Below are 11,234 nucleotides of genomic sequence, written 5' to 3' on the forward strand. Positions count from 1 at the left end.
AAAAAAAAAAAAAAAAAGAAGGAACCATTCCCTGGAAAAGGATATCATGCTTGGTAAAGTGGAGGGTCAGTGAAGGGGAATGCCCTCAAGGAGATGGATAGACACAGTGGCTGCAATGAGGGGCTCAGGTATAGCAAGGATTGTGAGGCTGGCACAAGACCAGGCAGTGTTTCATTCTGTTGTGCCTAGGGTCACTATGAGTCAGAAATGACTCGATGGCATCTAACAACAATAACAACATATGCTAAGTACGTATTCTAGGTAGGAACTGGGTGAGGTAGCAGTGGTCAACAAGACAAAAAAGGTCCCATTTATAGCAGAAAAACCATCAATGAAATAAGTCATCAGATAATTTCGATTAGTATGAAATGCTATTTAAAAATTTTAGAAAAAGTAAATGGAGAGATGGGTCTAACTTTAGATAGAGCTGTCAGGGGGAGCTTCTATGAGGAGGTGGCATTTAAGCTGGGGCCTGAATAAGAAGAAAGCAGCCAAACACTGATTTTGGGAGGGAATATTCCTGACAAAGAGAAAATCAAAATCAAAGACTTGGAGGTGAGTTTGAATATTTCAAGGAACAAAAAGGCCAATATGACTGGAGAGCAATGAGCAGTGGGGGAGAGTGACCTAGAGAGATAGACAGGGCCTGAATATTCAGGACTGGGTAGGTAAGGACTTTATTTTAGGTGCAAATAAAATTTATTTCAAGTTTTTAAGTAGAGATGTAACATTTTATCTGTATTTAAGTTTTTTAAAAATCACTCTGACTGCTATTTAGAGACTATATCATAGAAGGAGAATAAGTTTGGAAATAAGGAGAATGGCATTTAGGCCATTACTGCAGTTCTTGTGAGAAGTAATGGTGGCTTAGACAAGGATGACAGCAAGACAAAAAAATGAATGGATTCAGGATATATTTGCCAGTAGAATTTATTCATCTTGTTGATGGGTTGTGGAGTATAAGGAATAGACCAGGATCAAGAATAATTTAGATTTTTGGCTGATCACTGGAGTGAATGATTTCCTGATCATAAGATCTTCAAAGCCTTTTTTCCTTTTTCACAAGCTAAGGGTCATGAACTTTTTTCTCTTTTCAAAACCTGATCTCACATTGGTAAGGTTTAATGTGTTAATTTACAACATATATTTTCCTCTTAACTGCTTGTAATGCCCCTGTTTGCTTTAGTCAATAAAATAAAGTGCTGACATGACTTTTAATCATCAATAAGTCTACTAGGAATAGGTATTTTGTGGAATAAGGAAACATATCTAAAGTATTGCCTTATACGCACGACATGAAGCCTATCTTCTGCAATAATTATTAGAAATAAATGTTGAAATTGTACAAAGAATACTCATGATCCATCATGAACAAATATTTTATAAAATACAAGTAATATATTTTGTTCTTTGTTGTGTTTCAGCTAAGGATGGTTGTTCTAGCTGTAAGTATTTTAAAATAACAAAACTATCAATAGATTATGTCAATTTAGTCAAACAATTGATCTATATATACTAGAAAAAAATAAACTAATATTTTGGGGAGGTTGTTTTACTTGTTCTGCTTTGCTGAGTTCATTTAATAATTTAGTCTAAACACCCAATTTAGTTCTTCTTGAATTCATAGCCTTAAGATAACTCAATTGCAAATTATTTTTAAATAGGTATATACAAATCCAGAAGACCCTCAGGTATGTGTGCTGTGCTTGAGTTATAAGGAAACATAATGCCTCTAATATGTAAAAATAGTATAAAACTATATTATTCTTTTAGGAGCTCTGGTAGCATAGTGCCTAAGGCACTTGATGCTAACCAGAAGGCTGGCGGTTCAAACCCACCAGCCACTCCTCGGAAGGAAGACGAGGCAATCTACTTCCGTAGTGATCCTGCCTCAGAAACCCAAGGAGGGGTCGCTATGAGTCGGGTCCAACTCGACAGCACATAACAACAACAACAACAACATACTGTTCTTTTAACTGTGCTTTAACCAATGCACTTTCATAAATATTTATACATTTGAACCTCATAAAAACTTCTTGAGGTAAGGCAGGGCTTGTGTATCTTTAAACAGATTAATAAATTTACTACAAGAGAGATTCTAGTATGACTGATTCGGGATCACAAGGCTAGAAATTGTTATAAATAACTTAAATCTCCTGATTTCGGGTTCTTTACAATATTCTGTCTGTAGAATTATGAAAGGGCTTGAGTTTGAAGAAAATAAGAAACTCAAATTTTGAATATCTGTGCCAATCTAGTCACATCTACCTGTTCATCTGCTAATTAAGGGAAAGCAGGAAGACAACTAATGAAAGGGGAAACCAGAAAATAAAAAACAAGAAAAGACTATTGAGTGCTTACTACATACTAGGCTTTATTCTTTGGAGCTATATATGCATTATCTCATTTGTTCACCTCAACCTCAGTGAGGTTACTACCATTATCATTTCAATTTTACAGATTGAAAAAAAATAATAACTACAAGGTAACTTGCCTAGGGTCCCCAGTGGCAGAAATGACAGAACCAGAACTTGAACCTACTTAGTCATTACACTCTGTTACAATATAATGTTTCATTCAGTGATAGAGAAGCAGATTTAAAGCCATTTTTTAAAGCTAATCCTTATCCCTATGTGAACATTAAAAGAAAGCAATAAAAATTTTAAGAGCTTTAGGAGAACTGGGAATCTGTCTTCTTTAATATCCATTCATGTAATCAGCATTTAGTATATGTCCAAGGTGACAAAGCAGATTATTTGGGCAAAAGCTATGAATTAACTCATTGTTCAGAAAATGTTCATTTATTCTCAAGTGTTTTATAGTTGTGCATTTTTATTTGATTAAAAGAGCCACCTTTCTGGTGCACTAAATAAAAATAACATTTACTGAATGCTTGCAGTATGCATTTGATGAATATTCACAACCACCACTGAGATAGGCACTGTTTTCAATCCCTTTTATTAGCTGGAGAAATTGAGACTTAGAAAAGGTTTAAATTATTTTCCTGCGATTATAGGATAGCAAGGATGTAAACCCCGTGCTTAGCTACTCTGCTGAGGTATGCTGCCTCCCTTATCTGCCTGCTAAGGAGTTCCTTCCTTATAATATACATAACATATCTTACAATAAGTAGGAGAATACATCTCTCTCCAAGAGGACCCCAAAAGCCCAGACCATGGAAATTGGCTGAGGACTTGAAAGCCTCAATGGGCCAATAGATTAATTAACGTGGCAGAAAAAATAATCAAATAGATGTTAAGAATCATAAATACATAGCAGTTTGACAGCCAGTACTGTATATTAGATGCATAACTGTAATGTTTTCTATTTAAGGCAATTTCAGAATGTTACCAATTTAAATTCAAGTATACCAATAATGGACCAGTAATGGACTTCTTAAGGTATTGTTCTATAATTTCTTTTGCATTACAGAACACCACTTATTCATACTAATACTATACAGCCAAATTTCAGGATCAATTCTAAAATATCTCACATATTCCCAATTAACTATCTAAGCGTATAATATATACTTGGAGTAGCTAATTATATACTGTTTTAATTGTGGTAACAGAGCCAAAGAGTAGTAAACTACTGTATGCTTGAGTGATTAAAAATATAATTAACATCTATCATTTGTTTCTTTTAACACCTTATATAAAAATATATGAATTATTTTATAAAAAATTGAGTCATTAGTTTATAACAATGATATTAATGATGATACTAGTGATACTTTAAAAAATTGCAATACTAACATAAACACATTTTTATGGTAACTTACAATTTAACAATGTAATGCTGTAATAGGAGTAAGATCTCAAATAGTAAAATGGGAAGTTATAAAATTAGAAGCCACAGGTTTCACAAAAGAAATTGTGTGATTCTTTTCTAGTCAAAACCAAAACAATGGATCTAGCATGTCCTCTGCTGACACTAAGAAAGCAAGTATTCTCCTCATTCGCAAGATTTATATTCTAATGCAAAATCTGGGACCTCTACCTAATGATGTTTGTTTGACCATGAAACTTTTTTACTACGATGAAGGTACTATTTGTAATACATCCTATTTCAATTAGTATCTGCAGGTTTTATTATTATTGAATGTCAGTTTACATTCTAATTTAGATAAATATTTTAAAGCATCTAAATTATTATTTATTTTTAGGAATCATAAAATTAGTATTTAATATCAGTATTTGAAAATAAATATTTGAACAAATAGACTTTAAATTACATACAGATTTCTCTAGTGCTAAGAACATATCCGTGTGAGGTAAAGCCTCATTCATAATTAAAGAAATGTAACAATGAGATATCATTTTTCACTTATCAGATTGGTAACACTTGTAAACCCACTATTGGCAAGGGTATGGGGAAGCAGGCATTTTTATATACTCTTAGGGGGAAATGTATATATATATGTATAAAATTTTTAGAGGACAATTTAGCAGTACCAAAATTTTAAATGTACATTCTCTTTAATCTATAAATTCTATAGCTAGAAAAATATTTTGAGAATATACTTGCACAAATATGTAGGGTTATGTATTATAATGATGTTCATTATTATAACATGGGTTAAGATAGGAAAAACTGGAAACAACTTAAATGTACTTCATTGGGGGAATTGAGTAAATTTTGGTGGACCTCTATAATAGAATCAACTCAACAGCACCTATAACAACAACACTTCCATTTAAAAGAATGTGCTGATAAGTTATTTAAGAGATATTATTAAATTTTAAAAAGGCTAGTATCACCTTTGTATTTTTAAGAATATAAAATGTATCTTTCACATGCATAATATCTTCTAGAAACACATAAAGCAACAACAGTAATAAAAGCTAACAATATGTGCTAGTTCTTTTTTGAACATTTTATAAATTTTAATTCACTTAATACCTACAATAACTCTATAAGGCTTTTCCACTGCTGTTGAGTCAATTCACACTCATAAAAACCCTACAGGACAGAGTAAAACTGCCCCATAAGGTTTCCAAGGCTGTAAATATTTATAGAAGCAGACTGCTACAACTTTTCTCATGCAGAGTGGCTGTAGGTTTGAACCGCCAACCTTTTGGTTAGCAGCTGAGCATTTTTTGACCATTGTGCCACTAGGGCTTCGTCCCTGTGGGGTAAGTACTATTATTTTCCCCATTTGACAGATGATGAAATCAAATTAGATATATTTGTAATTTGTTTAAGGTCACACAGCCAGTCAAGTGAAGTAAACAAAGATTAATTTGAGGGAATAAAATGGAGACTTGGAAATAATTTGTTGTTGTTGTTAACGTGCCATCGAGTGGGTTCGTGGTTCAAACCCACCAGCCATTCTCTGGAAGGAAAATGGGACAATCTACTTCTGTAAAGATTTACTGCCTTGGAAACACAGTAGGAATCACTATGAGTTAGAATTGATTCTATAGCAGTGGGTTTAGAATTTTTTTTTTTTTTTTTGGTATACTATTTGAAGAAGCTCTGGTGGCACAGTGGTTAAGCGCTTGGCTGTTAACCGAAAGGTTAGTGGTTTGAACCCACCAGATGCTACATGGCAGAAAATTGTTCACTATGTCCATTTCCCAATTGGAGATACAGATGAATGTGCCCAACGTCATGAACTCCTAAGTGAAAAAGCCAAAAGATGAACCCAGGCATATGGTCCAATTCTGACTCTCAGAACTACTAGCCTGAACTCATCACACAGCCTTGGGATCCTTATTCACTGTGCAAAGGTGTTCCAGCTTCGGTATATGCCTGCTTTCATAAAGATTTACAGCCTTAGAAATCCTATGGGGTAGTTCTACCCTGTCTCATAGGGTTTCTATGAGTTGGAGTCAACTCAGTGACAATGAGTTTGTTTCTTGTTTGGTTTATATTGTTTGAAATTTCTTCTATCTGTATGTATTTTCATAATGTTAATAGTCTTCTTCCTCAATTTCATAAAAAGCACAGTTTATAATTACTTTTTCTACAGTTACACCACCAGATTACCAGCCTCCTGGCTTCAAGGATGGCAACTGTGAAGGAGTGATATTTGAAGGGGAGCCTATGTACTTAAATGTGGGTGAAGTCCCAACACCTTTTCACACCTTCAAAATAAAAGTGACCACTGAGAAAGAACGAATGGAAAACATTGATTCAGCTATACTGTCACCAAAACTATCATTAAAAACACCACTTCAAAAAGTCCTGATGGGCAAAGATGATCTAGAAGATGAACAGGAGCATTACATAAGTGTAAGCATTTAAAGAGTTACAAAGTACAATGATAATATATGCAACGATAATGTATGACTCAATTCTGAAAACTTCAGTAGCTCTCAATAATATTTATATAAATAATATACAGGCATATCTCATTTTATTGTGCTTCGTTTTATTGTGGGAACTTTGGTAGCATAGTGCCTAAGGCATTTGACTGCTAACTAGACCCCTGGTGGCTGAAATCCACCAGCCACTCCTAGGAAAGAAGGTCAGGCAATCTACTTCCATAGTGGAAACCAAGGAGGGGTTGCTATGAGTCAGATACGACTCAACGGCACTGAGTTTGGTTTTGATTTTTTGCTTTATTGTGCCTCACAGATACTACATTTTTTACAAATTGAAGGTTTGTGGCAACCCTGTGTCCAAGCAAGTCTATTGGCGCCATTTTTCCAATAGGATTGCTCATTTCATGTCTTCTGTGTCACATTTTGGTAATTCTCATAATATTTCAAATGTTCTCATAGTGCTGTTGTACACATAATATACTATCAGTATAGTGTAAACATAATTTTTATATGCATTGGTAAACCAAAAAATTCATGTAATGCACTTCATTAAAATATATGCTTTATTGCTGTAGTTTGGAACTGAACCTGTAATATCTCCAAGAGTTTGGTTTTTCGTTTGTTTTATGCCTGTATTATAATCATAAACTCAAAGTTGGAAGAGACCTTAAAGAAGGTGTAAGCCTGAGATTTTCAAACTTTTTACATTGATCCAAATAACATTATACTCAGAAATTTTAAAACAAAACTATTCTGATTGAAGCAGGGCATGGTGCTAGAGGCCCAGCCAATCATTGCCTAGAAATCTGGAGCATAATTTGAAAATCAGTTTAGTCCATTACCCAGCAAATGCTGGAATCCTTTCTACATCTTTCCTAAGTGCTCATGTAGCCTGTACTGGAAATTCCTCCAGAACTGGAAAGTCATTATCCTGAAACAGCCTTGGAAGTTCCTGGAAGACAAGAAATGTGTGTTATTCATCTTTGTAACCCTCTTCTGCCTAGCTAGCACTTTGATTTGCAGTCAGTGGGTTCTCAGTATTGCCTGAATGATGCGATGAATAGCAGTATAAAAGTGTCTTTATTTATTTAGGATGCCTCACTCCTAGGAAGTGTGAAAGCTATCATTTATTTAATATTTTAGCGATAACATGGGTTTTTTTAATCTCATCTCTATTTTTTCTCTTGTTTTATTCAAAATTGTGACCATAGTACAAATTTACAGAGGCTGACTCTTCTCAATTAAGATTGCTACTCTGTGCCCACATCTTTACAAATAAAAGATTCAAGTACTTTTCAACCAATTCAGTCAAGGAAGAAAACTTTTCCCAAAAACTTAAATCCCAGTCTTGCTTTATAAATAAATATGTGTTGTTGTGATGTTATGTGCCATCGAGTTGGACCCGACTCATAGCGACCCCTCCTTGGGAAGTACGGAAGTAGATTGCCCCATCTTCCTTCTGATATATCTGGGATTTATGTAGCATTCCTCAAAATATTTAAAGCTCTTTGACATATGTCAAAAGGGAATAATAATTATAATTAGACATGTCATAGTAAGGAAAAAAAAGACTACAAGTCTGTTTAAAGTAAAAACAGTTTATTATGGTGAAAGAACATTTTGCAAAATTGGGAAACACAGAGTCAAAAGTTTTTGATTGCAATTGAGTAGGGGATATTTGGGGTATATTTGATTGAATGATGTTGTTATTGTTGTTAGGTGCCATTGAATCGGCTCCAACTCATAGCGACGCTATGCACAAGAGAACGAAACAGTGCCCGGTCCTGTGCCAGCCTCACAATCCTTACTATACCTGAGCCTATCCTTGCAGCCATTGTGTCAATCCATCTCCTTGAGGGCTTTCCCCTTTTTCACTGACCCTCCACTTTACTAAGCATGATATCCTTCTCCAGGGAATGAATGGTCCCTTCTGACAACATGACCAAAGTAGGTGAGACAAAGTCTGCCATTCTTGCTTCCAGGGACCATTCCGGCTGCACTTCTTCCAGGGCAGATTTGTTCATTCTTTTGGCAGTCCAGGGTGCTTTCAGTATTCTTCACCAACACCACAACTCAAAGGCATCAACTCTTCTTCAGTCTTCCTTGTTCACTGTCCAGCTTTGACATGCATATGAGGCAACTGAAAATACCATGGCTTGGGTTAGGAGCACCATAGTCTTCAAGGAGACATCTATGCTCTTCAGCACTTTAAAGAGGTCTTTTCTAGCAGATTTGCCCAATGCAATACGTTGTCTGATATCCTGATTGATGCTTCCATTGGTGTTGATTGTGGAACCAAGTAATATGAAATCTTTAACAACTTCAGTCTTTCTCCATTTATTGTGATGCTGCTTATTGGTCCACTTGTGAGGATTTTTGTTTTCTTAATGTTGAGATGTAATCCATAATGCAGACTGAAGTCTTTAGTCTTCATTAGTAAGTGCTTCAGGGAGCTCTGCAGCGTAGTGCCTAAGGCACTTGACTGCTAACCAGAAGGCTGGCACTTCAAACCCACCAGCCACTCCTTGGAAAGAAAGTTGGGCAATCTACTTCCTTAGTGATATTGCCTCGGAAACCCAAGGAGGGATCGTTATGAGTCAGGTCCAACTCAACAGCATATAACACACACACACAATAAGTGCTTCAAGTCATCCTAACTTTCAGCAAGAAAAGTTGTGTCGTCTGAATATCACAAGTTGTTAATGAGTCTTCCTCCAATCCTGATGCCCGTTCCTCTTCATATAGTCCAGCTTCTCGGATTATATTTGTTCAGCATACAGATTGAATAAGCATGGTAAAAGGATACAACCTGACACACTCCCTGATTTTAAACCATGCAGTAGCCCCTTGTTCTGTTCACACAGCAGCCTCCTGGTCTATTGATTGGATAGTATTTACAAAGTTGCAAGTGCTAGGGTCTTGGTTGACCACTTCTGCAGGAGTTGGTCATCTTTGTCAGGATAACTCTAGGCGACATGATTTTGGATAACTATAAGCTTCCTTAAACAATTTAAAATTATAGAGGGTGCTTTAAAGAGGTGGGGGGATGATAGGGGCATTTTCAGAGAATTGGCTGACCACTAAAGTCACATGCTTAACACGCTTGCATACTGGAAGCCAGACAAAACCACATTCATCAGCATTACCTAATTCTAATCTGTACAGTGTTTTGTAAAATTCTCCATTCTATCAAATACAAAGCAGATGTAAGTCTCAGTGAGAAAATGAAATTTGGCCTACTGTGGAATTTGGCCTACAGCGGAATTTGGCCTACAGCTCAGTTAGAATCCTTAGTCCAGTCAAGTTAAGTTTTGGAAAGCTTTTTCTCATTTCCTACTTCTGATCAAGAATTCTTATGGGAGTTCAATGATCACACTTAAGAGTATTTTTTTTCCACAGAGACTTTGCTGTATGGAGTTATAGATGGCCATTTGTTGTTCATAAGTCCTTAAGACCTCAGATACTGGAGGTTCCAGTAAGATGGCAGGATAGGCAGAAAGACTGCACAGACCCTCTTCAACAAAGAAAAGGGAAACCAATTAACACAGACACAGAAGATAATCCTGGACCACTGAGCCTTAAAGGGAAGGATATAGAAGTGGACTAAACTCCAACTAGCAGAAGAATTTGCATGAAAATACCAAAAAAGGAGACATGGAGCTGCGGTCTGGAGGAGATCCTGAGCGATTCTGATGGCACAGACAGCTTGGAGATTGCCGAGTGTTGGTAGGACCTAAGAATTAACCTAAAAATCAGCCTGCTAGCCAGGGACTGCACGGAGGACTGCTCTAGTGGCTAGGGAATAAAAGGCAAAGCAGCAGTGAAGAGGAAGGTGGGCTGAGCTGTGGATTTTTGCCTGTCCAGAGAGTGCAACCATTTTGAATATTTACAAGTGGCTTGACCATTTTAGATATTTAAAGTGACAGTGTTCTCCAGGATTCCAGGGGCTTAAGCACAGGTTCCACTTGCCAGTAACCCCAAGGACATTCCGGACCTGGACGGCTGGAAAGGTGCGACACTCCCCTTGTTACTCTTATACCCCACACCCTCCTGGTGAACAGAGGTGCGGGCATCCCCCACTCCCACCCACCTTCTGGGCCCACAGGAACTCCATCCCAGTCTGTGTCCTCAGACAGCCTAGGTGTCCTTCCCTGCTCTCCCCCCATTTTTTCTCTCTTTCTTTTTTCTGTTTTTTAGTTTGCTTGTTTTTGTCTGTTTTAAAACCGCAATTATTATTACTACTTTTGTCCATTATTCTTTATTCTTGCCCTCCCAGGTCCTAGTTTTCAGTTTTTTTTCTTTTCCCTTTCCTGGTTGCAATTTTTTTTTCTTTTTTTTTTTTTTTGTAGTTAACCCCATTCCTTGTTTTTCTTTTTGCATTTTTCCCATTTGTTTCTTCATTATTCTCCTTCTCTACCTTTTTTCTCTTATTGTCCTTCCCCAGATATTGCAGGTTTCCTTCTTCTCTTTCCTTTTTTTTTGGTTACTGTTCCTGTGTGATTGTATGGTATATTTTGTCCATGTGCTTTTACTTTTTTGATGGTTATTCAATTGTAATTTTTGTCTAATTGCGTGGGAGACAGCAACAGTCCCCATAAGACACAACTACACCCACACCTCCTGCAACTTCACTTACTGAGTGAGACCACCACCTCCTTCTCCACCAATGGGCCAACGATAAAAAACCACCAAAAGCCTGAGTCACCCTTCGCTACTCTTCACAAACAGTCAACAGAGATCTAAATACAACAATGCCATGATGTCTTGGAGACAACTGACCATCACAGTCCACACAAAGAAGAAAGATAAAGTGGTAGAAACAAGGGAGCAGGATACAGACCCAGAACACATCCCTGAGGAAAAAGCAGCACTGGAACTCTCTGATAAGGAATTCAAAAGAATTATCTTTAGGATCTTCAAAGGATTGAGAGACAGACCAAGGAAAACAGACAAAACCCTAGA

At 36.6% G+C, this 11,234-nt stretch overlaps 1 protein-coding gene across 1 annotated transcript in view; it reads left to right on the forward strand.

Annotated features, from left to right (window-relative positions):
• The window catches only part of HORMAD1 (HORMA domain containing 1), a 72,419-nt gene that overhangs the window by 17,613 nt on the left and 43,572 nt on the right, over nt 1-11,234 (forward strand). The window contains exons 5-9 of the mRNA XM_007950933.1: nt 1,425-1,445; nt 1,665-1,691; nt 3,334-3,401; nt 3,896-4,047; nt 5,978-6,240. Of these exons, the coding sequence (XP_007949124.1) occupies nt 1,425-1,445; nt 1,665-1,691; nt 3,334-3,401; nt 3,896-4,047; nt 5,978-6,240 (531 nt within the window). The remainder of the gene's footprint in view (nt 1-1,424; nt 1,446-1,664; nt 1,692-3,333; nt 3,402-3,895; nt 4,048-5,977; nt 6,241-11,234) is intronic.

This window comes from Orycteropus afer, unplaced genomic scaffold (genome assembly GCF_000298275.1).
Source record: "Orycteropus afer afer isolate SDZICR_OR568_19922 unplaced genomic scaffold, OryAfe1.0 scaffold00290, whole genome shotgun sequence".
NCBI lineage: Eukaryota > Metazoa > Chordata > Mammalia > Tubulidentata > Orycteropodidae > Orycteropus > Orycteropus afer.